This window comes from Magnolia sinica, chromosome 8 (assembly GCF_029962835.1).
Source record: "Magnolia sinica isolate HGM2019 chromosome 8, MsV1, whole genome shotgun sequence".
Taxonomy (NCBI): domain Eukaryota; kingdom Viridiplantae; phylum Streptophyta; class Magnoliopsida; order Magnoliales; family Magnoliaceae; genus Magnolia; species Magnolia sinica.
The window spans coordinates 85,311,077-85,336,822 of record NC_080580.1 but is presented as its reverse complement, the minus strand read 5'-3'; the positions used below and the strand labels follow the sequence as shown (position 1 = coordinate 85,336,822).

General features: G+C 41.0%; 2 protein-coding genes across 3 annotated transcripts; one reads left to right on the top strand and one right to left on the bottom strand.

Annotated features, from left to right (window-relative positions):
* The first annotated feature begins 4,366 nt into the window (after positions 1–4,366).
* LOC131253566 (CBL-interacting protein kinase 18-like) lies at positions 4,367–9,309 on the top strand. Of its 2 annotated transcripts, none has more exons than XM_058254603.1 (2): positions 4,367–4,520; positions 7,364–9,309. In XM_058254603.1, exon 2 carries the CDS (start codon positions 7,743–7,745, stop codon positions 9,099–9,101), a length of 1,359 nt encoding a protein of 452 aa, XP_058110586.1. In that variant the 5' UTR covers positions 4,367–4,520; positions 7,364–7,742; the 3' UTR covers positions 9,102–9,309. The 2 variants fall into 2 exon arrangements, with proteins under 2 accessions (XP_058110586.1, XP_058110588.1); XM_058254605.1 differs by having other exon boundaries at positions 4,382–4,520; positions 7,369–9,309.
* Positions 9,310–12,221: 2,912 nt separating this feature from the next.
* On the bottom strand, positions 12,222–15,987 carry LOC131253567 (structure-specific endonuclease subunit SLX1). Its single transcript, XM_058254606.1, has 4 exons — positions 15,822–15,987; positions 14,616–14,754; positions 13,531–13,664; positions 12,222–13,448 (listed from the first exon to the last, which is right to left on the bottom strand). Exons 1-4 carry the CDS (start codon positions 15,932–15,934, stop codon positions 12,623–12,625), a joined length of 1,212 nt encoding a protein of 403 aa, XP_058110589.1. The 5' UTR covers positions 15,935–15,987; the 3' UTR covers positions 12,222–12,622.
* Positions 15,988–25,746: the final 9,759 nt, after the last annotated feature.

The following is a 25,746-nucleotide window of genomic DNA, read 5'->3' as shown; positions in this document are numbered from 1 at the left end:
TGGGTGAAGCCAGAAGCACACCTACTCTCTATCTCAAGTAGAGCTGGGCATCGGACCGAGTCGGATCGGATTGGGCCCAACTCGATCCGGACCAAAATCTACGTGGGCTAACCCGAACTCGATCCGATCCAGGACCGAGTCTAGGACGTCTGACTCGAACTGATCCCATGCATGGTTGGCCTGACCCAAACCAATCTGATGCATGGTTGGCCTGACCTGAACCGAGTCTGACTCGGTCAGGGAAACCGAGTCGGATCGGGTTGGGTCTGTGGGTCAAATGATGAGGTATGTGTTATATCTAATCCGTCCATCCATTTGGAGAGCTCATCTTAAGGCTTGAGCTAAAAAATAAGATAGATCTAAAGATCAGTTGGACCACACTGTAAAAAAAAAGTTGGGGATTGAACGTTTACCATTGAAACCTTTTTTGGAGATCACAGAAGTTTTGGAACAATATGAAATTTGTTTTTCCTATTCACTCATGTATTTTTAGCCTTATTAACGGATTAGATGGAAAATAAACATTATGGTGGGGCCCCTGTAACTTTGACCTCATTTGGGCTGTTCGTACAACTCGGAGCTCGAGGCACGTTGGGGCTCATCTTTGCACGGCACGTATATACACCAGCTGTATCGTTGGCGTGTCTCACATGGCAAGTGGATTGCGTACTGAGCTACTCAGTAACTTTTATCGTACTACCTAGACTCTATTAGGCCCACCGTGAATATAGGTGATTTATCCACGCCGTCCATCTGTTTTGACGGATCATTTTAGGTGTTGAGCCCAAAATTGAAGCATATACACAGTTCAAGTGGACCATACCACAAAAAACAGTGGAACTATTAATTTCCACTGTTGAAACCTTTCTAAGGCCCATAGTGATGTTTATTTGTCATCCAACATGTTAATAAGATCAAGCAAACATGGATGAATGGAAAACACAAGTATCATCTTGATCTAAAACTTCCGTGGCCCCTAATAACTTTTGAATGGTAGAAATTCAATTCACACTATTTCCGTTGGTGTGGTCCACTTAAGCTTTGGATAGACTTAAATTTTGGGCTAAATCTCTAAAACTATCTGTTCAAATGAATGGATGGATTGGATAAAATGCATGAATGACGGTGGATCCCACAGAGTTTACTCGTACAACTCGGAGCTTGCACGACAGCTTTGTTGACGTGTCGTGCAAGAAATTGTATTAGGTGTGCAAGACGCGGATTTCCTGCGAAAGCCTGCACTGGGAAGCCACATGGGACCCACTGTGATGTTTGTGAGAAATCATCCCCGTCTATTAGTTTTGTGAGTTCATTTTAAGACATCATGTCAAAAATGAATCGTATCCAATGCTCTAGTGGACTGAAAACGTGATAATTGAATGTCTATAGTTGAAATAGTCGTAGGGCCACAGAAATTTTCAATCATCCTAATATTTGTGTTTTCAGTTCATCCCATTAGGAATGATGTTGTTAACAGTATGGATGGAAAATAAACATCACCGTCAAACCCAGGGAGGTTTCAACGGTAAGAATTTCCCTAACCATCTTTTCCTTTATTACGGCCCACTTAAGCATTAGATACGGTTCATTTTTGGCATCATGTCTTAAAACGAAATTAAAAAACGGATGGATGGGGATGATTTCTCCAAAACATCACAATGGGCCCCACTTGGGTTCCAGTGCAGTAACTTCTTGCGAAAGGCTTTCGTAAGAAATCACGTCTGCGTGTGCGCTCTTATTGACGTACTGAGTAAACTCTGTTGGGGCCCACCGTGAATGCATGTGTATCTACGCCGTCCATTCATTTTTCCATATCATTTTAGTCGTTGAATCCAAAATTGATGCCTATCCAAAGCTCAAGTGGACCATAATCATTTTAGGTTACTAGGTTGTTAAGCCAATCATATCCCATATCCCGTTGCATTCCAAGCATTATTATACCTTTTATATCGTAAAATTCCATGAAGTGGATTCGAGCAAAGGATAAGCAATGGCTAGGGTGAATGGTTCTTTAAGATTATCTTACCTGAGGCAGAGGAGAAGACGTTTGCGGATTTGGATATGTTGAAGAGTAGCAAGAGCGCCATCAGAATTCAGAGTGGGAATCCATGAATTTAGGGAGGGCCGCTACCCTAAAATATAGGGTGAAAGGGATTATGGTTTAAGGAGGCCCGCTACCCTCAGTGGTGGGAAAGGTTCCAAAATAATAAATAACTAAATATATATTAATAAAAATACTAGACTGGGTCCGGAGCGAATCGGATTCCTAATCGGATCATTCTGGATTGGTATGGATCCGAACTCGACCGAAATTCTTTCGGATTTGGCTTGCCCTACTTGATCCGCATCGATCCAGGCCGTTGGATCGGTTCGAATCGGGTCGGATCCACCGGATCGGGTCAAGATTGCCCAGCTCTAATCTCAAGCCAACCCCCATCGGAAACGGATTGGCTACTCCCCTGCCACGTGCAAATAGTTGGTGGTCGGTGCTCTATGAGCCCCACTATGATGTATATATTTCATCCATGCCATCCATCTATTCTTCCATATCATTTTATGCCATGGGACTAAAAATGAGGTATATTCCAATCTCAAATGGACCACATTATAGAAAACATTGGTGAATGATCTTCAACTATTAAAAACTCTTTGGGGCCATAAAAGTTTTGGATCAACGGGATATTTGTTTTTTCCCATCATCTGGGCTGTATGACCAAATCAATAGATTTGATGTCAAATAAACAGTACAGTGGGCTTCAGGAGGATTTAAATGGTGGATGTTTCATCACTATTATTTTTCCGTGCTTTGGTATACCTGAGATTTATATCCCTCTCATAGGTAAAAATGGATGAAACAAATACATCATGGTAGAGCCCACGGATCACCGACCACCAGCCGTCCAATCAAATCGGATCACGAGAGAGAGAAGGGAGCTCCGGCGACGGCGCTGCCGACTCCGCGTCTTGGCAAACGTGCAGTATTGCGAACCGAGAAGCTTCCACGGTGGAGTCGATACGGAATTTCCCAGAAATGACAGGCGTTGCAATTAGAAAGCTACAGGCGGCTTATAGTAGTGTCCGAGACACCTGCTTCTTTGTCATTTTAGCCACGTCATGTCACCGTGGCCCGTATAAAGAAGACAATCCAAGCTTCAACGGTCCACAACACAGGAAAAAGAGTGAACGTGACTCCTACCATTTGAAACCTTTTTTCGAGTCTACCAAAAGTTTTAAATAATACTGATATTTTGATTTTCGTTTCATGTGGTGAGAATCATCTTATGAAAAGGGTTGGATGGCATAAAGACAAGGTGGGCCAGGAAAGTTTCAACGGCAAGCATCTCCACTTGAGCTTTTAAACGGCTCCACAAAGCTTTAGGTGGGCGACAGGTTACTTTAATAAATCAAGAGGTATGCCGGTGTAACTTTTATAAGATCTACACCGTCCATCAGGTACTCTGCCTCATGATAACCGTTAAAACCAAGAATCATCGTGATCCAAAACTTATGTAGGCCACACCGGAGGAAATAGTTTTTATGGAACGCTTACCTTAATTTCGCACGGGGACCACTGTGAATATGCAATCCAATCCATTCATCATGACGTGCCTCGTCTGGATGAAATAATAATCCAAAAATCACGTGGACCATACTCGTAATTTCTGAGGTCTTAGTATAACTTTTTAATTTGGCCCAGCTTTTTTGGGATCAAGGACAAAAAAGCCGTTTTGTAGCTGATGAACGGCGTGGATTTCATGTAAGTTAATCGTTTCCCCTGCCTTAGAGAAAGTAACTCTAGGTACATCGCGGGCGCCGCTCCTGTGGATCCCCGGATCCCACCGTGATTTATTTTTCTTACATCCACGCCGTCCATCCGTATTGAAAACTTATTTCAGATAATGATCCAAAAAATGAAGCAGATCCAAATCTCAGATGGACCATAGTACCGGAAACAGTAGTAATTTGCTATTAAAAGCTTTTTCGTAAGCAACAAAAGCTTGGTATGAAGATGATGTTTGTATGGTCTCTTCATCCAGGTCTCTGTGACCTTATCAACTGGTTAGATGGAAAATAAACATTATGGTGGACGCTGTGAAGTTTTTAATGGTGGGAATTCATTCACGACTTTTTGCTGTAGTGTAGTCTACTTAAGATCTTTTTCTAGTCAATTTTTTTATAATTCAGTAAAATGAGTTTTCAATACCTATGGACGGCGTGGATGTAAGTTACATGAATCACAGTGGGCCCCACAGTCAGGGGTCCCGCTCCCGATGCACCGAAGCCGTGTACTCCAGCGCGAGGTACGCAAGCGTTTTCCGTAAATTCGGAAGAAGCGAGGGGGTATTTTGGTACACTAAGAATATTACAGCGTATTTAATATCAGGTCCGATGGAATCTCTGAGGCCATAGAACGCTCCATAAAAGCTAGGTTTCTGTCTCTGATTTCTCTCATCCTAGAAAAGAAACCAAACGCTCTCAGATCTGATCCTGCTGCTCTACGCCTTTTCTCCTTTTCGCAGGTAAAATTCCGTCCGATTTTATCATATTTGAGTAGTTTGATGAATATTTTCTTCGATTTCAGCTTCTTTTTTTCGTTTTGATGCCCAGAATCTCTCCTGCTGAGCGGATCTCGTTTGCTTTTTTGAGTTTCTACGCGTTTTAAGGATTCTGTTGTTTTGGTGAAATCGGATCTCTTTTCGACGCTTTGATGCTTGGAAATCTGCCTTTTATTTTATATTTTTTCTATTTTTTTTATGTTATCTCTTCAATTTTTGAGTGTCTGCCTTCGTTTTCTCGCTCTCTTGAATTCGGTTTTATTTTCAAGGATTTCTGTCGATTTATGGAATTTCATCTTTTTCATCGTTTTGATGCTCTCTCTCTCTCTCTCTCTCTCTCTCTCTCTCTCTCTCTCTCTCTAGATCTTTGTCTATTCCTTGAATTCAAAATCTCTCCATTTTTTTTTTTCTGTTTTTATTTTCCGCTGGCATATTGTGGATAACATCCAAGCCGTGCTAAAGGTGGGCGCATCATAAGGATCATCTGGGATGGCAATTTTTATGATCGGTTCATGAGGAGGATTACATCGTTGAAATCATTTTACAGACGATGGTCTGACTTAACGTATTTATGTGGCCCACCTGATGAGTGGATTGTTCAGATTTTCGTTCCAACGGATCTTTATGTTTTGGTCTGCCATTTCCTCTGTTTGGATCCTTGTGGAATATGATCATTTCTCTCTTGTGAGAAACCTCACTTTTTGCGTGTTTAAACACTTTTTCTCTCGAGGATTTCTGGCAGTATCTTTAATTTGCACCCCCTTTATCATTTTCATAGTTGAAATAGCTCCTTTATATTTAAATTTTTTTTCAACATTTCTGTCAATTTAAAACTTAAACTTTTCTTTCTTTTTATTACTATGATGCTAATTTATTTTTTTAATTTAAATTTAAATTTAGGGTGTGTTTTGTTGCACCAAATTTCATGATAATCAGTCTAATCTGGTGCTAAAGTTCATGAAATTTTGCGAAATTTGGTGCAACCAAACGCATCCTGAATCTTGTCTTATTTTGTAAAAAAATTTTAAAATATAGTTTCTGTTTTGGATTTCCATCAACATCTTGAATTTCCACCCCCTTTATCATTTTCATAGTTGAAATAGATCCTTTATATTTAAATTCTTTTTCAACATTTCTGTAAATTTAAAACTTGAACTTTTATATCTTTTTATTACTATAATGCTATTTTTAAAATTTTAAATTTAGGGTGCGTTTTGTTGCATCAAATTTCATGATATTTTGCGAGAGTGGGTGCAACCAAACGTATCCTGAATCCTGTCTTCTTTTGTAATTTCTTTTAATACAGTTTCTGTTTTGGATTTCAAGCTATTTCCTGAATTCATTTGTTATATCGGGAAATGGGAATCAGATTTGAAATTTTGGCATGGGTGCATATAAAATTAGTGTGATGATACATGTTGGCCGATGCACAATATGTCTGAACTATTGGCATGGATTTTGATACATTTAGTTCTGTATTGTCAGTTATATGCAATATATGTATAGTATTGGCCAATGTCCTAGCTTTTCTTTTCTGGATCGATGGCTGATATCGTAGCTATTTGGGTTTGGCAGCTAAGACAATATATATTGGCCAATATTTTAACCGTGTTATAGCATTTAGAAATTCTTTATCCTTTGGAGGTCTAAAGAGGGGAAAAGGTGTGTGTTAGCTGGAAAGGTTGGTGTATTGGTTGGCCAAATAGCTGTTGTTAGTTTCTGGTTTCTCTTGTTTTGGTAATTCTATTCCTTTACTCCGTTTGCTTTGCCAGACTTTAGGCTTTCAAATTTAGAGTAGCTGGTGCATGCATGGACCATCTAAATTATAGGCCCCACAAAAGATGGGTGGGAGCACAAAAATTTGCACCAAAAGAACGTGATCCCAATTAGGGGTGCAGGTCTGGTGGGTTGGGTCAGGTCGAGGGTCAACCCAAACTGGAGCCCAACCCAACCTGAATTCCAACCCAAGGTGCCCAACCCAAACCCATCGTTTGTGGATCGATGTCTTAGCTTTTCTTTCCTGGATAGATGGCTGATGTCCAAGCTATTTGGGTTCGGCAGCAAGAAGGGTGATCCTAACTAGGGGCGCAGCTTGGGTGGGTTGGGTCAGGTTGAGGGTCAACCCAAGCCCAACCCTACCTCAAGAGGACCTGACCCACGCTTGGACTGAACCCAAATTCCAACCCAAGGTGCCAAGCTCAAACCCAACTTGAAGTCCTCTAAACTCGATCCAACCTAACACAACTACTTGTGATTATTTCCAACATGTCCAACATGACCGAACCACCCCAAATTCTCTTAACCTGAATTCAAATTGGGTTGAGTTTTTCCAACCCAAATCCAACTCTGAGGACCTTGACAACCCTACTCAATCCAACCAGAACTCTAGTTGGGTCAATCACGTTTGGGTCAAGCTGAACTCAAGTTGCAGCCCTAATCCTGTCTAATCAATGGACCTCTGTGAGTTGAATGCGTATTGTTAGTGTTGCAGATATTTCTTTTTAGCCAGCATTTGCAGGCCACTGCTTGCTTGGGTATCTCTTGTTTTTATACGTGTGCGTGCACGCATGTGTTGCAATCACATTATCTGCCTCTTGTTTAATTAAGTAGCAAGCCCTTACTTCTTTTGTTTAATTAAGTAGCAAGCCCTTACTTCTTTTGTTTAATTAAGTAGCAAGCCCTTACTTCTTCTTTTTTAATTAAGTAGCAAGCCCTTACTTCTTTTGTTTAATTAAGTAGCAAGCCCTTACTTCTTTTGTTTAATTAAGTAGGAACTGTAAGCACTAATATCCTGTTCCTTCTTTCAGTTTAGGTCGATTCTTTATTCAGGGTGTTTTCTTCACCCTTCTTGAGTTGATAATTGAAAGACAACAACAGCTGGGAATGCTGAAAGATGTGCTTGTACGCTGAGAAATCCATCCTTGATGCTGATGAGGTTGCAGTTCTGCTCAACCTTCCCTTGTTCATCCTTGATGAAATCGGACACCAAACCTGCTGCTCATCTCTGCACCGTGCTCAGCTGCACGATGGAACCACAAGCTATGGAAAGGCTGTCGTGTTAAATCACGACCTCTGTGAAGACGGTTGAGCTATTCTAGGTTTACAGCTCCCCACACTGTAAATAGCTTCTATCGTATACGTGGGGGAACATAGTACAGTATTGAATTTTACTTTCTGTGATTTGGAATGGATAATAAAGGGAGCATTTTGATGCAAAGGTATGAGTTGGGGAGGTTATTAGGGCAAGGCACCTTTGCCAAGGTTTACTATGCCAGGAACATTGAAACAGGCCAGAGCGTTGCCATTAAGGTGATTGACAAAGAGAAGGTCTTGAAGGTTGGGATGATTGATCAGATCAAGCGTGAGATATCAGTTATGAGATTGGTCAGACACCCAAATGTTGTTCAGCTCTATGAGGTCATGGCCACAAAAGCCAAGATCTACTTTGTTATGGAATATGTGAAAGGTGGCGAGCTCTTTAACAAGGTAGCGAAGGGCAAGCTCAAGGAGGATGTCGCACGTAAGTACATTCAGCAGTTGATCAGTGCCGTCGATTACTGCCACAGCAGGGGTGTTTATCACAGAGATCTAAAGCCTGAAAACCTGCTACTAGATGAGAATGAGAATCTAAAGGTTTCAGATTTTGGCTTGAGTGCCCTCGCAGAATGTAAGCGGCAGGATGGGTTGCTCCACACTACTTGCGGAACCCCAGCTTATGTTGCTCCTGAAGTTATTAACAGAAAAGGGTACGATGGCGCGAAAGCTGACATTTGGTCTTGTGGGGTGATCTTATTTGTTCTTCTGGCTGGCTATCTTCCTTTCCAGGACTCAAATCTGATGGAGCTGTACAGGAAGATCGGGAAAGCGGAGTTTAAATTCCCCAACTGGTTTTCATCTGATGTGCGTAGGCTGCTATTGAGGATCTTGGATCCAAATCCCAGCACAAGGATTTCAATTTCCAAGATCATGGAAAGTTCTTGGTTCAAGAGGGGGTACGACGGAAAATCAAGGAAGAACAGGAAGAACGAGATTGAAATAGAGGAATCGACTCCCTTGGACACCGATGCAATCTTCGGCCCTTGCGATGGTGGCACCGCAGAGGGTAAGGCAGCTGAGGATAAGGCAGAGATGGCGAATCTTGCAAACCTGAATGCATTCGATATCATCTCCCTTTCCGCAGGCTTCGACCTCTCTGGCTTGTTTGAGGAAAAGGAGTGTAAGAGGGAAGCCCGGTTCACTTCCAAGCAGTCTGCCTCAACCATAATCTCGAAGCTGGAGGATATCGCAAAGCGGTTGAAGCTGAAAGTGAGGAAGAGAGACGAAGGGGTGCTGAAGATGGAGAGCACCAAGGAAGGGAGGAAGGGGGTGCTCTCAATCGACGCTGAGATATTCGAGGTGACACCAACATTCCATCTGGTGGAGATGAAGAAGTCGAACGGCGATACGTTGGAATATCAGAAGTTGTGGAAAAAAGATATGAGGCCCGCACTCAAGGACATTGTTTGGGCTTGGCAAGGTGAGCAGCAACAACAGGAGTCGTCTTGAACATGCCTGAGACCAACCTTTCTGCTCTGGGATTCTTGGAGCAGGTTCTTACTTTTGGGCAAGATAGTTCCCCATTCAAGTATGTACTTCCTACAATGTTAATCTTAGTTCTCTTTTATTCTAAACCTGTTTTCAAGGAATGTGTTTGTGTTGTTGATTGTTGTTGACTCTCTTTTACTATCTATATCATGGCTTTTGTGTGCTTGAAGGTTTTTAGTTTTTACTAGGAACGAATGAGTGAATTGAATGAATGTATGGGTGTGCAACAGATATATTGTGAGTGAGTTGAATGTACTTAGATACATTCGCACCATGTATGCATGATGGAAACCCATAAGAAATGCTATGTTTTCATGAAGTATGTGACAATGTTTTAAAACCTGGACTGGATCTTGACCTGTTTTTGTGGGTGGTTCAGTTCAATTGTTGCCTGTTGGTCCAATCCACTTGGACCCACTTGGTTTGCTCTGTCCTCCCCTAGAATAACGAGAAATGGGGAAGGGGTGTGCTACTGTGGTACTGGGAACATGTGGGGCTCACGTGACTAATTATGTCGAGTCGCATCGGATGGACAACTTCAATAAATTCCCAGAGTCCAAAAAAGAAGCTTAATAAAAATTCTTGGATGGATAACTTCAATAAATTCCCAGAGTCAAAAAAGAAGCTTAATAAAAATTCTTGGGTGGGCCACAGAACGAGGAACAATGTGGGAGGGGACACGCTTATCCTTAATTTTCACTGTTGCTCACTTAATTTGCAAACCCATCTAATGCTTTTCATGACCCTTCCTCTGGCATAGGTGACGGGTGGCCACGCCAGATGAAGGGTCTGAACAGCATTGACTCCATATACACAACCGGGTGGGCCCCTCGCACAAATCAAGTTGGTGTCCCCTCCTAGCTTCTTCCCTATGTTGAGGTCCGCCTGATATTTGGATCAGCTTGAGTTTTGGGTCTTTGAAGTATTCTGGGGCGACAGATTGCACGGACGCTACATCTGCCAGGGACCACAGTAGCTTCGGGACCTGCCTCAAATGGGAATTGATAACTAATCTTCAGTCAGCCTAGTGGTTATAAAGTTTGGTTTTCTTGTGGACGTTGTTTGTTTGAATTTGGAGTGTTTTTTCTTTGACCGTTGAACAAATGTCCACAATGATAGTGAGATAATCAAATAGGAAATACTTTTTGGTTTGTGATGCATCTGAACTTGAATATTCGTATACGATTTCTAAGTGCCTGAGTATCATCCATCACAAGAGGCCAGAGTATCAAAATTGCTCCATGTCTTTTATAGATTGTGTGTGTGTGTTTGGTAAACTGAAAATTGGAATTGATTTGGTTGTCGGGAGAAATCAATCTGCGCCCACCTTTTCTAACTAGGACGGTTTTGAAATCGGCTCCTAACAGGTGAAACACGGTTTCTATTCTCCAGCAACCCTATTTTTATTAAGTGGCCGGTGGGTGTTTGGGAGGAGGGCTGGGCCAATCATACATGGTCAGGCTTTTTCTATTCAACAGGTGGCCCAAAGATGTAAGTTCAATGTGAGCCGTTGGTGATGAAAATGTTTCATCAGTGCATTGGGATGTTCCCTTCACCCACTAACGGATCCAATATTTTCCAAGCGGGACACATGCAGATTCGATATTTCTGACAGATGGTTATCCACTCCACACAAGGTTTTACACAATGTGAACCGGTTTTGTCCGTTGACAAAATGGTTGTTAGCTCGTTGGTTTGGCTCCAATTGTATAGTGGATATGTGCTACTGGTCATTCTCCTTCATTCAAGAGTGGACCAGTCCTGCACACAAATTCGGTGTTGGCACCAGGGAGAGGGATTTAATATGATAGTCGGGCATAGTATGACACTTGATATGCAGGCAACCAAAAATTATACATGTAGCATATACTCACTCAAAAGAGACAGATTAATCAGTGAGTCAGTTCAAAACAGTTTGGTTGAACAATCCTGATATCTGATTATTGGACACTTTGTTTGTTGAAACAGGACAAATTGATTCAATTTTCTCCTTCTTAACCGTACAATAAGTGTCCACCAATCAGTTTAATTGGACATCTAATCTGGGAGTTATTTGATAGTCTGGTATTATATGACGCTGGATACACAGCCACCTAAAAATGTAGGTGTGGCATATAGTCATAGAACTAAAACTAAACAGGCTAATCAGTGATAAGTTCAAAAATGACTTAGGTCGAACGATTTTAAAATTAAATTATGGGACGCTTGTTTGTTGAAACAGGACAATTTGATTCAATCTTCTCATTCTTGGCTGCAATTCAATAGTCATACAATAATTTCTGGTGATTTTTGGTCCTTAGTCTTGTGGTTCGATTTACAATTTCTGTCATGTTACAAGTATGGGCGTGCCGGAATTGAAATTGCAGCTCAATTCAAATTGAACAACTATGACCCAAGTGCTGAGATAGGTAGTGAGATTGAATGTGATCGGTCGCCTATTCAGCCACTCGCTTAGTATGTAAAAAGGATATGTATAAAAGAGACAAAAAAGGTCTGACAATGGGTATAACATTTGACTTCCGTACAAAAGAACTTTTCAATACAAATAAAAGAAGAGAGCAGTTGCAAAACACTTTCCTAAATAGAGAATGAATTCAAAATGTGAGCGTAAATATGAATTATAGCTGAAGTTATCAGCTACTTGATTAACATTACGGATTATACTAAGAAATATAAATAGTAGACAAAAAGTAAAGAATTACCCTAAAAAATGTAATTGATTGACAGAAAAGTAGAGTGATTATACTAAGGAATGTAAATGACGGGTAATTAAAAGGATAATTGAAAGATATATTGGATTTGATTTAGTTGGTATGATACAAAATCTTACTGAATTCTTTACTATTTATAGCCTCAAACTAACCATGTGGATGCTTATCTTGACCATCTTTGCTACACAATCACTCTTCAATAAAGACTGCCTGGTGGACGTACGTGGCGTCGATTGATGTGCTCCAGTTGTATTACGTAAATCTATTTAGATCACGCACAACCTACTCTAATTGGCTTTCGCAGGAATTAGCGACAATGAAGATGATCACAATACATCTAAACTCTGACCCATAAATTGGACAGTTTAATTTTCATTTCCATGGCAATGCATGCAATTTCAAAGTGGATGGTCCACTGTCTACATGCACACGGAAAATCAGACTGGTCCATTCAGTAGGTGGGTTAGACGTGTATTAGTTCAAAAAAAAAAAAAATCGGTTATGACCAATCTCTGTTCGATTTTAACGGCGTAGCCACATGATGACTGGGCCTTCTCGACCTTTGAACCTCTATTTAATGTGCATCTTGTAGCCACATGATGAATAGGTCTTGCACCTGGTAGCTACGTGATGACTGGGCCTTTGGAATCTCTACCTTATGAGCACATGATGAGTGATCGCAGTAGCGTTTCTCCAACAAATGAGAGAGAACAATCTTACAATGGAATGATAAAAAGCACAAGGCAACTGATTCTTATTCCAACATTCTACTCATCCAATGATATAAACATTATCACACATTGATTTCGGCGAGTATGTGAGATCAATGATGTCTGTATGATCTAATGCTCGCTTATTACCAGAACGGATTTTGCAGACTGAGGGAGAGATGAGACTGATCATCGATGGGTGATCATCGTCGACTGTCCAAATGCTTGATTTGGTTACTTCAGGTGAGAGAAGACTAATAACCGATGACAGACGATTATCGTCATCTGCTCTGGGGGTCGACGGTTGTGTTGAATGACCCCAATTGCCTTCTTTGATCAACGGTCGCTTTGTGCTGCCATCTTCCATCGATTCAAAGGTTTCTTGAGCTGTTTCTTCGATGTCCCTGGAGGATTGATATTCTGTTTGCTGTCTGAATTCATATTTTTCAGTCCATGGATAGAGATTACAGAACATTTTTTCTGATGATAGAGGACTATCATCAGATCTTGGGGTTGATGGTTGAGTCGAGTGGCCTGCCGAATTACCTTCTTTGACGTCCCCAGATGATCCATTATCTGTTGCCCATCTCAAACCATCATCTTCAATCCATGCTAAGAGATCAGGGCAGGTGCTGTTGTCCATGACATGTTGATCCTCCACTAGATGATGATCATCAAATGACATATCATCCAAAGATGTTTTCTGATTGTGTCCATCTTCATCACCATCTTCATCATCTTCAGTGTCATCGAAAATCCGACCTTCCATGTAGCAAGGAAGTTCGTCCATGGGGCAGACCCGGACCTCCATCTGCTCCGGCAAGCGTGGACAGCCGGCTGTATGCTTCATGTACTTTGTCGAGAAGAAATTGACGGTGAGATTTAAGCTGTAATGATCAGAACGGGACGCTTTTTCAGTATAACCAGAAAACAAAAGAGAGAAGAAGCTAGAGGGATGCCACGATTTACGTCTGCCAGGCGGGAAGTGCGAGCATTGCATAGGCGAGCTTGATCTTGTTGGCGATCCCGCCGAGTGATTTGAAGCTTGCAGCTGCTTTTCTCACAGCCAGGGACTCCTTTGGGTGCTGCCATGCCCATTCAAACTGCAAGCAATTTTGAATTGTCTCATCTTAGCATCTCAAATAATCATGGGTCCCACTATAGATGGGTTATCATAAAACATCAGATGATCCTAATTGGACAATTGGTGGGCCATCAAATTGAAGTTTAAACGGCAAAAAAAAAAAATTTAAAAATTTAAAAAATTTTAAAAAAAAGGAAAAAATAAAAATAAAAATCAGTGGTACAGGTTCACCAAACAAAGACTATAAATCAATCGTCCCATCTGTAGTGGGATGCACGATTTATGCGGTTTGGGTTGCCTCAACTGATGTGGAGCGGGTTGCGGACACTTTCATGGCCAAGATGGACCAAAGAAGGCCCGATCGGAGGCGGAAGTGATCAGGACTGTCAAAACACTAACACAGGCATATCTCGCAAACTGGAATGAGTTATTCGACGTACAATATATAATTTTGAGGCAAGAGAAGCTACTTAAGCCAACCAACCTGCTACACTGGGTTGCCCATGCCGAATTTGCAAGATTCAATCATATCAATGGCCGAAAGTCCATTTTAATTTCATTTTTACTATTTATAGTAAGTTTTAGTTCGATCCTTTGAGCTTTAGGAGTCATGCACAGCATGAAAAGAGCTTTAAACACTACTATTTTGGCTGAAAACCATGAAGTCTAGTAGAAATCATGATCGACTATTTATAGTAAGTCATGTTTTTAGGGAGTTTGATTCTGAAACTTCTTCCTAGTTTTAAAATATTGTAAATTCATTTTTTTTATCAATCAAATAATTTTCAAATTTGTTAGAATTTATTTCTATTTTTCCACGTGGATTCGAGGGAATCTCTATGAGGAGTCCAAAGAAACTCGAGGATTCAGAGTAATTATCCCAGAGGAAGCCGTTGCTTGACCTCAACACATCCATCCCATCATCAATTGAGTCGACTCAGACTTGATATGTGAATTAGAGTATGTTAACCTGGAGTGCTGCCACATTGGAGGGAAAGCCGTATATGCATAGTATCATTTCCCATGGCCGCTTCCGCTTCGTCTTCCATGCACCACACCTTATTTCACCATTATGCTGCCTAATCCTACGGCGAGGATTGATGGTGAATCTACATAATCAACAATGCATTATCAGATATTCTTGATTAATTTGATAATTTTCTGTCATTAAGATCACAAAGTTGAAATCGAGAGAGGAAACCATCATGGAGAAATTCCTATTCATTTTCCTGACCCGGCAATGGTACGGGTGGGACCGCCTTTCAGTGATAGCAGCTGTTGATATGATGGGTCCCATCACAAGATGGACAGTGCTCCCATATGGCCCATTTTAAATGATCCTCTCCAGGAGTAAATCAGTGGTCTGCATTTGATGGGGGCCCAGCTGGATTGTTAAGATTGTAAGCAGGCGATGGCCGTCCTCCGTCCACCGACACCTAACATACTGAATGATTTGGATCACCAAATGGTGGGCCCCACCATTTGGTTCTAAATCCGACATGTCTATTTCTTCCATGATGTAATACCGAGATGGGACTGACCCAATGGAGGGTGATGGTGATGGTGATGGAAGAGGGAAAATGGGTGGTTTGATTGCAGGAGTAATTGACAAGGCGATTCATCGCGTAGGTGGCACCGTTAAACATGTAATGACGATAGAATCAGGCCGTCCACTCATCAGGTGGGCCAAATGTGTGTGTGACTGTGTGTAAAACAGATGATTAGAACAAATAATTTCAATGGTTTGGCCAATGGATAAGTGTGGCCATATGATGAGTGGACTAGCTTGATCTTGTGCACGAGGTCTCCACGGTGGCCCCCGCATGATGATTGGCCCAGATTCACCACATACGTGCCATGTTTGCAGATGTTCGGTGAATGGTCTCTCCAATCTCTCCAGAAAGGAAAAACTGATGAAGGGTTTTTCTTCTTTGATGGTCTGGTCATCAAGATGACAAGATCGATTTCATCAATTGGGAGAATCGATTATGAAAGATGGATCCGAATCGGAAGACCCCAAAAGAAGAAGAATGCCGACGCTCACCATTTTCAACCCACAAGAGAAAAATCAAGATTGGTAGAATGGATTTGGAGAGATGGGTCCGAATCGGAAGACCCCAAAAGAGATTCTATTGAATTAATTTCAGAAAAAAGAAGAAGAAGAAGAAGGACTGACCCAATATATGTGTGACCTTTATGGCGAGGGCTCAAAGAGCAGAGAAGATAGCAGGCGAAGAATCCTCTTCCTCTCTCGTCATCCTCTCCTCTCTCTGCATCTGATTTTGGCATTTCAGTTTCAGATCTCTCTCCGTTTTCTCTGGACACGTTTTCTCCGTGAGAGGATTCGACCGTTGGGGTATTTGGTTTGAATTCAAAATTTTAAAGTTAAAGAAGTGGTATTGATACTCTGGAAAACTGTGATGGTTCATACTCATGCACTTAAAATTGTACCAGTAGCATACATAAAACTCAAATTAAACCGTCCAAAATTTTTAGAGATCAATACAGTACGATCTTACCAATAATAAGATCTATTTAGTAGTTATAATCTCTGATTGATGGACATTCGGTTGTTGAATCCGAACTGTTTATAGTTTTCCATGTCAAAAGGCTAGTTCGGTATAATCTTTGGTCAATCGAATCATCTGAATAGGGCCCACAATTTTGACGGTTTGATTTGAGTTTTGTCTGCTACGTATTAGGTCTCGAGTGCAGGCGCACGATAAGAGTATGAATGTCTTTCTCCACTGGCTGTAATGGGCCGGGACTGGGATAAGTGTTCGAGCTGTTTAGGCCGGGCCGGGCTTATTCAAAAGTCAGAATTTTCAGGCCTGAGCCCGGCCCATTGGCACTGGCGAGGTGGGCATCGAGTTGAGTTAGACCGGATTGAGTCTAACTCGACTTGAACCGATTTTTTTAAGAACCTGACCCGAACTCAATCCAATTCGGGACCAAGTCTAGTAGGGCCGACTCAATCTGATCCAAATCCTTGCTAGCTTGACCCGAACTGATTCCGACTCGATCAGGGAAACTGAGTCGAATCGAGTTAAGTCTGTCCGGTCGATTCAGACTAGGCTGAGTCGAGCTAAGCTGGAGACTCTTGTGCTATAAAGGAAACAAGACGGAAATCAAAATTGGGAGAGAAAGAAGGAGAGGAGGGAAATCGGGAGATAAAGGAGGAGAGAAAGAAGGACCTCGTGAGGGCAGAGATGGGTTAGGGTCCGCCGTTCAGGTAAAAAAAGGGGTAAAAGTAAAAGTTTTTTAAAAAAAATTTATTTATGCTATCCAACCGCCTCAACTCGATGTGTGGATCTAAGTGGGTGTACTCAATCCAACCCGATCCTGGCTTTCGGTTCAAGTTGGATCGGATCCGACCGGTTCAAACAAGTCGGATCCGTCAGTTCGGGTCAGATCCTGCCCAGCTCTAGTTCTATCCACCTATTATTTGATCTGACAGAGGATAGGTCGTGTGGAGGTTGTTGCACAAAAGTTCTATGCAGCTCCCCCCTCGTCCTAAAAGTAGCGATTATGTCTAGTAATCAGGATTATTGATCTGCTGGGTCATCATGCGGATGGTATATGGGAAGAAGAAGTAAAGAGATTGGACGAGTCTAACTATCCATTTTGTCGAGAGATTTTATTGATTGAATCTAGACGATTGATCTAACTGTTCCTACTGCATGCCACGAAAGATATGGTTACTACAGTCCAACCCCCTTGATTCTGCGAAATACACTTAAATGAGCTTGCAGAACGGACGGCCGGCGTGGATACACAACGCATACACCAAGGTGGGCCCACTATACCAAACTCGTGCCAGCCCGGTTTCAGCCAGGTCTGGTTGTGACCGTGGGGCCCACCTCACACGTGTTGTGTATCCATGCCGTCCATCCGTCTTGTGAGCTCATTTTAGTGCACGGCCAAAAAAATGAAGCTGTCCCAAAACTCTGGTGGACTACGCCATAGGAAATAATTGTCATTGAACACCCACCGTTGAAACCTTTATAGGGTCCACCGTTATGTTTATTTGCCAGTCAACATGTTTCTAAGGTCAAGCAAACATGGATGAAGGGAAAACACAAACATCAGCTTGATCCAAAACTTTTGTAACCCACATAAAGGTTTCAAATCGGTGGGCTTTTAATCACCGCTGTTTCACGTGGTGTGTTCCACTTGAGCTTTTGATAGCTTCATTTCTAGACTCACACCCTAAATTGACCTATCAAAATGAACGAATGACATAAAATGGAAGCGAACTGCATCCTACCCTGCTTGGACGAAAATTACAACTGTTTTATCCTCACCATTCATTCATTTTTTAAGATCATTTTAGGATCCCATCCTAAAATTGAGGCAGATCCAAGACACAAGTGGACCACACCACTGGAAGCAGTGGTGATTATGATGCCACTATTTAAACCTTCATTGAGCCTACCCTGATGTTTATTCGCCGTCCAACCTGTTAATCATGTTTATCGCTCCGCAGTGATATTTATTCGCAATCTAACCTGTTCATCATGTTTATCGAAATAGGATTGCCTACTTAAACTCAGTTGGGCCTACCATGAATGTATGTGTGTTATCCACGCCGTCCATCTGTTTTTTCAGATCATTTTAGTAGTTGAGTCCAAAATATAAGTATCCACAAAGCTCAAGTAGACCACGCCAAAGGAAACAGTGGGAATAATGACTTCCACCGTTGAAACTTTTCTAAGGCCTAAAGTGATGTTTTTTATTCATCCAACCTGTTCATAAGATCACAAAGACATGGAGCATGGGAAAAGAAAAATATCAGCTTGATCCAAAACTTCTGTGGGCCCCAAGAAATTTTCAATGGTAGAATTTCAATTCACACTTTTTCCCATGGTGAGGTCCACTTGAAATTTGGATATATTTCATTTTTGGGCTACGGCAATCAAATTATCTTTTAAAATGGATGGACGGAGTAGATAAAATATGTAAATCACGGTGGACCCCACAGAGTTTACTTTACGCAATCCGCTTCCATGTTTATGGACCTGCACTGATTTTTTTTATCATGTTTATCGGCTATTTATTCGTGATCCAACTGGTACCTAATGAGATAGGATTGCATACTTTTATCGTACTGAGTAAACTACTCCATGGGATTCACTGTGATTTACTTATTTTATCCACCCCATCCATCCATTTTAAAAGTTAATTTTAAGTTCTGACCCAAAAATTGAAGTATATAGGAATACCAAACCACACCATAGGAAATAATGTTAATTGAGTGTCTACCATTGAAAATTTTTTGGGCCAAAGAAGTTTTGGTTCAAGTTAATATTTTTTGTTTTCCCTTCATCTACGTCTTTTTAATCTTATGAACATGTTGGATGACCAATAAGATTACTGTGGGCACTAGAAAGGTTTGAATGGTTGAAATCATTATTCCCACTGTTTCCTGTGGTATGGTCCACTTGAGATTTTTATATGCTTCAAATTTTGGCTCAGCGCCTAAAATTATCTGAGAAACCGGATAGACGGATTGGATAAACTGAATGCATTTACGGTGGGCCCAACTGAGTTTACTCAGATAAAAGCATACTAAGTAATTCGTCGGTAAACCCTGTTAGGTCCAACAATTCCATTTTAGGGCTTGAGACCCAGATTAAACCATATCCAAAGCTAAAGTTAACCCATCACAAGAAACAATGGGAATAATGATTTCTATATTGAAACTTTCTTATTGCCTACAATGATATTTATTTATGATCCAACATATTTATAAAACCACAAAGACATAGACTGACTGAAAATACAGATATTAGCTTGACCCAAAACCTAATGTAGTTATGAGAATATTTGTAACAATAGACATTTAATTCACATTGTTTCTTGTGGTCGGGTTTGGATATGCTTCACTTTTGTCTCAATCCATAAAATCAAGTTTTCTTATTTTACACTTGAGCTTTAGATTTGCTTCTTTTTTCTTTGTTTTTTTGTCTCAATCCATAAAATCATGTTTCACTTGAGCTTTGGATTTGCTTTTTTTTTCTTTTTTTTTTCAGTCTCAATCCATGAAATCACATTTCACTTGAACTTTGGATATGCTTCAATTTTTTAATTTTTGTCTTGATCCGTAAAATCATCCGGTAAAATGGATAATAGAGTCCATAAAAAAACATAAATTGCCGCTTCCGTTCATAAGGTCACATAAGCCCGGATGAAGGGTAAACAAAATTTTCAGTTTGATTCAAAACTTTTGTGGTCCGCAAGAAATTTTTAACGGTGGGTGTTTATTCTCCACTGTGTGGTCCACTTGAGCCTTGGATATGTCTCATTTTTTTTATTAGAGCTTAAAATAATCAGGAAAAATAGATGAACGGCGTGGATAAAACACATACATCACAGTTAGCCCCACAGATCCCCTGCCTGGACCCCACTTCAGGATAAGACACATACATCACATGGGCCCGGCACGCTTGACACTATGGACCTGCGTGGTGGCCAGAGAACTGATATGGTGTGATACACAGCGGAGGATTGCTAGGTGGGCCCTAACATGATGTTTGTGAGAAATCCACTTCATGCTTCTGTTTTATCAACTCATGTTAGGACATGAGACAAAAAATGAGGAAGATACAAAGCTTAAATGGGCCACAAGATAAGAAAATAGTGGAGATTAAACACCTACCATTGAAACATTCAGCCACAGAAGTTTTGTAAGCTAATATTTGTGTGTTTTCAGTTCATCCCATAGGGAATGACCTCATGAACGGTTTAGGTGGCATATAAACATTAATAATAGGCATGGATGATCTAAATAAATAAAAATCATCCATTAAGTTTAATTTTACACTTGAAATCTAATATATCCACCTATGGCACTTGGATCCTTAAAAATAATGAACTTCTGCCCCTTATATATATATATATATATATATATATATATATATATATGTGTGTGTGTGTGTGTGTGTGTGTGTGTGTGTGTGGGAAAAGGTACCATGCGCTCGGCCTCACGAGTCCATCCCATGAGGTCGAGCTGTGTGGGCCCCACCGTGATGAGTTTCGAACATCTACCCCATCAGTCAGATGCACCATTCCATCGTGGGCCTACGTCTCAAAAATCAAGTCAATTCGTGACTTTTGTGCGCCACACCACATACAGAAGTGCAGAGGGGCCGTGCACCATTAAAACATTCATAACCATTTTTTAAGCCCACCGAGATGTGGTTTGCAAATCCAGCCCATCCATTATGTGTGTCCCACTTGGATGAGGGTTCAGACCAAGTTTCAGATGCATGCAAATTTCATGTGGGCCCCACCAAGTGCTTTTATGTGTTTTAACGGTGTCTTCACATGATTTTAGATGGTATGGCCCACCTGAGTTCCGTATACGGCTGATTTTTGGGATATCCCATAATTTAAAGGGTATATATGTGTGTGTGTGTGTGTGTGTGTGTGTGTGTGTGTGTGTGTGTGTGTGTGTATGGGAAAAGGTACTATGCCCTTGACCTCACGAGTTGGTCCCATGAGGTCTAGCTGTGTGGGCCCCACCGTGATGCGTTTCGAACATCTACCCCATCAGTCAGATGCACCATTCCATCGTGGGCCTAGGTCTCAAAAATCAAGTCAATCCGTTACTTGTGTGGGCCACACCACATACAGAAGTGCAAAGGGGCCATGCACCAGTAAAACATTCATAACCATTTTTTGGGCCCACCAAGATGTGGTTTGCAAATCCAGCCCATCCATTATGTGTGTCCCACTTGGATTAGGGTTCAGACCAAGTTTCAGACGCATGAAATTTTCAAGTGGGCCCCACCAAGTGGTTTTATATGTTTTAACGGTGTCTTCACATGATTTTAGATGGTATGGCCCACCTGAGTTCCGTATACGGCTGATTTTTGGGATATCCCATATTTTAAAGGAGACCCATCAAATGCACGGTGTTGATGGTCAACACGCATCACGGTGAGGCCCCCACAGTTCAACCTCACGAGCACACGAAAATTAGAAAATGTGCATGAGTTCCAAGTGGGCCACTGCTGTTTTTCTTCTCTGGAATGTTTGTTTGCTTCTTTTTTTTTTACACATGCGCACACACACCCCACACACTCACACCACCACCTATGGATACTCGAACCCTCGTCCGGGTGTTGAAACTCCTGAGAGTCTACCACCGGAGCAAGAGTAAGGATCCCAATTTTAAGTAAATTATTATTATTATTCCAAAAATTCTTCTCTCAAATGTTACTTACAGTAGATAAAAAGCTTAGCATTCTTTAATTGACGACGATGCCTTCATGGAATGGCTCAATAAATCAGTAGGTAGATCACAATACACGTCTTATTTTTCGTACCTATAATTTTATTAATTATATATATAGTTATTTATCATAAAGAAGTTCATTTTTGTCTAAATGAACAAGCTAAAATATAAGAAGAACTCCTTTAAAAGTCGTATTATGTATTAAGCAATCTATTTGGGAGAGAAATCCGGCATATCTTGTTAGCTTGAGTAATTGGAAATGAGTGGGCCAATGATACCCGGCGGCATTGGAATTTTATGCGCCTTCAACATAGAAGATCTGCACTCAATTATAATTAATTTATGACGAATTTATATATTGATCAGGTTCGGGTTGGGTCGAGCAACCTGAGACCTCAACCCGAGCCCAACCCAAGTTTTATTGGGTTGGTTTTTGTATGGCCCAAGCCCAACCCAGTGTGGGGTCAGTCACGGGTTGGTCGGGTTGAACCCACCCAACTTTTAGCCCTACCTCGGGTGCATCCGGACACATGCGGATTGGGTAGGATGCGGATTTCCTAGGAAAGGCTTTCGCAGGAAGCTCCTGCGCTAGGAACCTATGTGAGGCCCACCATGATGTTTTTAATAAATCCACCATGTCTACCCGTTTTGTGAGTTCATTTTAGGAGAAGAGGCCAAAAATGAGCCGGATCCAATATTCAATTGGCCGAAAATATGAGAATTGAATGTCCACTGTTGAAATATTCGTGGGGCCATAGAAGTTTTGAATCAGGCTAGTATATTTGTTTTTAGTTCATCTTATCATGAACGGTATGGATGGCATGTAAGCATCACTGTCGACCCTAGGAAGGTTCCAACGGTTGAAATTTTCCTACCCACCTTTTCCTTTACTGCGGCCCACTTAAGTCTTGGATCTGGCTTATTTTTTAACTATTATCCTAAAATGAGCTCAAAAAAAAAAAGGATGGACATTATGGATTTATCGAAAACATCATGGTGGGCCCCACAATGATTCTCAACACAGGAACTTTGAAAACCTGAAATCTGCATCTGAACCAAGATTTCCTGTGCCTTTCCCAACAAGTTCCTGCCCAAGGATGTTGGGTAGGGTCCACTGGAATGTATGTGAGAAATACATTCCGTCCATCCATTTTTTGAGCTCATTTTAGGACGTTCAAAAAAAATAAGAAAAAAAAAAAAGAGGTGGATACAAAACTCAAATGGGTCACATAAGAGGAAAAATTAGGAAAAGAATTTCATATAGTTGAAACCTTCTTAGGCTCCACCTTGATGTTTATATGCTATTCAAATCCTTTATTAGGTCATTCCCAATTGGATAGAGTGAAAACACCCCAAATTTAGTCTCTACAAAACTTTTATGGCCATAAAAATGCTTCAACAGTGCTCACTGTATGCCCACTGTTTCCTCTTGTATGGCACACTTAAGTATTTGATAAACTTCAAATTTAGTCGCACATCCTTAAATGACCTCGCAAAACGGATGGATGGGATGAATTTCTCAAAAACATCTCGTAGACCCCACCCAACATGACTGTGCGGAAGTTTCCGCCGAAGGCTTTAGCAGGAAATCTGGATCCGGATACTACTTGGACGGAAGCGGATTGTACCACACAGCCATATAACTGGTGTAGATACGTATCATGTGAAGACGAGCCCCGAAGCTCCTCGAGCTCCGATGTGTAGGAACGGTTCAAAGGAGATCAAAGTTACATGGGCCCCACAATGATGTATTTATTATATCCACACCATTCATCCATTTTTCGATATCATTTTAGAGCATTAGACAAAATTTGTATCATATAAAAAGCTCAATTGGACCACACCAAAAAAAGCAGCTAGGATAATGATTTTCACCGTTAAAAAATTTGTAGGGCCCAACATAACGTTTATTTCCATCCAATCTTCTAATGAGGTCAAAAATGCATGGATAAAGAGGAAAAACAAATTTCATATTGACCGGAAACTTTTGTGACCTCTAGTAGGGTTTCAATGGTAGACGTTTAATCCCTCACTACTTTTACAGTGTGGTCCACTTGCGTTCAAGACGAGCTCGCCAAATGGATGGATAGTTTAGATATAACACATATCTAAAGATGGCACCCACAGAACTTGCTGACTGCGATACACCAGCTATATAGCTGGTGTGTGGTACACCAGCCAATCCGCTTCAGTCCAAGTAGGACGCGGAATAGCGAGCAAGATTGGCAACTGAAGTGACGTCACCAAGTTACGTGGGCCTACTATGATGTATGTGGGCCCCACTATGATGTATGTGTTTTATCTACACTGTCCATTTATTTGGAGATATAATTTTTGTGCAGGAGTTAAAGAATGAGGCAGATTCAAATATGTAGTTGACCCTACCACGAAAAATGGAGGGTAGATTGATGCCTACCATTGAAGCCTTACTAAGGCTCATCATGATTTTTATTTGAAATCCAACCTGTTCACAAGTTAACACAGACATAAAAGAAGGGAAAAAACAAATATCAGCTTGATTAGAAATTTTTGTGGCCCATTTAAGTTTTTAACGGCGGGTGTCACTCTTCCCACTGTTTTCTATGATGAGATCCACTGAGCTTTGGATTTGACTCATTCCTTGGATCTTTACGTAAAATTATCTTTCCAGATGGATGGACGGCATGGATACAAAACATACATTATGATGAGCACACGTAACTTGGTGTTGTCACTTCAGTAACCACTCTCGCTGCTCAACCTCTCGGTATCCAATCCGCGTCCACGGAAACGGATGGGCTACTCCCCCGCCGCACCAGCCCATGGCCGGTGCCATGCAGGCCCTACAATGATGTATGTGTTTCATCCATGCTTTTCATTTATGTTTCTAGATTATTTTATGGTATGATAATGAAAAATGAGGTATAACCCGATCTCAAGTGGACCACATTACAGGAAAACCGTGTTAAATTAACACTAGCTATTAAAAACTTTTTGGGGGCCATAAAAGTTTTGGATCAAGGTGATTTTTGTGTTTTTCCATTCATCTGGGTCTATATGACCTAATCAACAGATTGGATGTCAAATAAACAGTTCATTGGGCCTTAGGAGAATTTTAATGGTGAATATCCAATCACTATTGTTTTCCTGTGGTGTGGTCCACCTGAGGTTTATATTCCTCTCATTTTAATATCAAGATCTAAAATGATCTTTAAAAATGGATGAATGGAATGGATGGAACACATACATCATGGTGGGCTCAAAAAAGTACCCCATGTTAAAAGTTTGGATGTGTTGGAGAAAATCTCCCTCCCAAAAGGACAATTTCATATTAAAATAATAATAATTACAAAGTGCATTTTTTATTCCCCGTTAAACAAGACCCTCGTTACGGATAACTTTCAACACAAAAGACTCTCATTACAAAAAAATTTTAACATAAAATGGTGGAGCGTTTTCAACACAAAAGATTCATTGGCTTATGGCGACTCCAATATCACTTTTGAGTCAATACCACACCTCTTTCCATGTAAATTGATTTTTTATTTTTTATTTGCAACTCATACTTTAAATTGTGGCACTGATGAACAGCTATCTAAACCATCCAAATTGAGGTCCCATCATGGATGGAGAATATGTCTATAATTACACCAATCAAATAATCATCACTGTCCAATTAATGGTGACTAAGTGGATGGTAAAGAGTAAAATAGTAAGTCGTAGAAAATCAAATCAGATAGTTAAAATTATCTTCTCATCTTTGAACAGTTTGAATTGCGGTCTGTTAATGGGCTGGGTTGGCCTTCAGTCTTTCAGACCGGACTTGGGCTGGTGTATCGGGCCCAACGTCTGGGCTTAGGCTTAAAATTCACCCATGCTTATC

Bases quoted from the DNA above. Each gene is read 5' to 3' on its own strand.
- LOC131253566 (XM_058254603.1), top strand. From the start codon at position 7,743: ATGGATAATAAAGGGAGCATTTTGATGCAAAGGTATGAGTTGGGGAGG.
- LOC131253567 (XM_058254606.1), bottom strand. From the start codon at position 15,934: ATGCCAAAATCAGATGCAGAGAGAGGAGAGGATGACGAGAGAGGAAGA. The intron at 13,665-14,615 runs GTTAACATACTC...AATTGCTTGCAG, and splicing joins CCAATGTGGCAGCACTCCAG to TTTGAATGGGCATGGCAGCA. The intron at 13,449-13,530 runs GTAAATCGTGGC...TGATCATTACAG, and splicing joins GCACTTCCCGCCTGGCAGAC to CTTAAATCTCACCGTCAATT.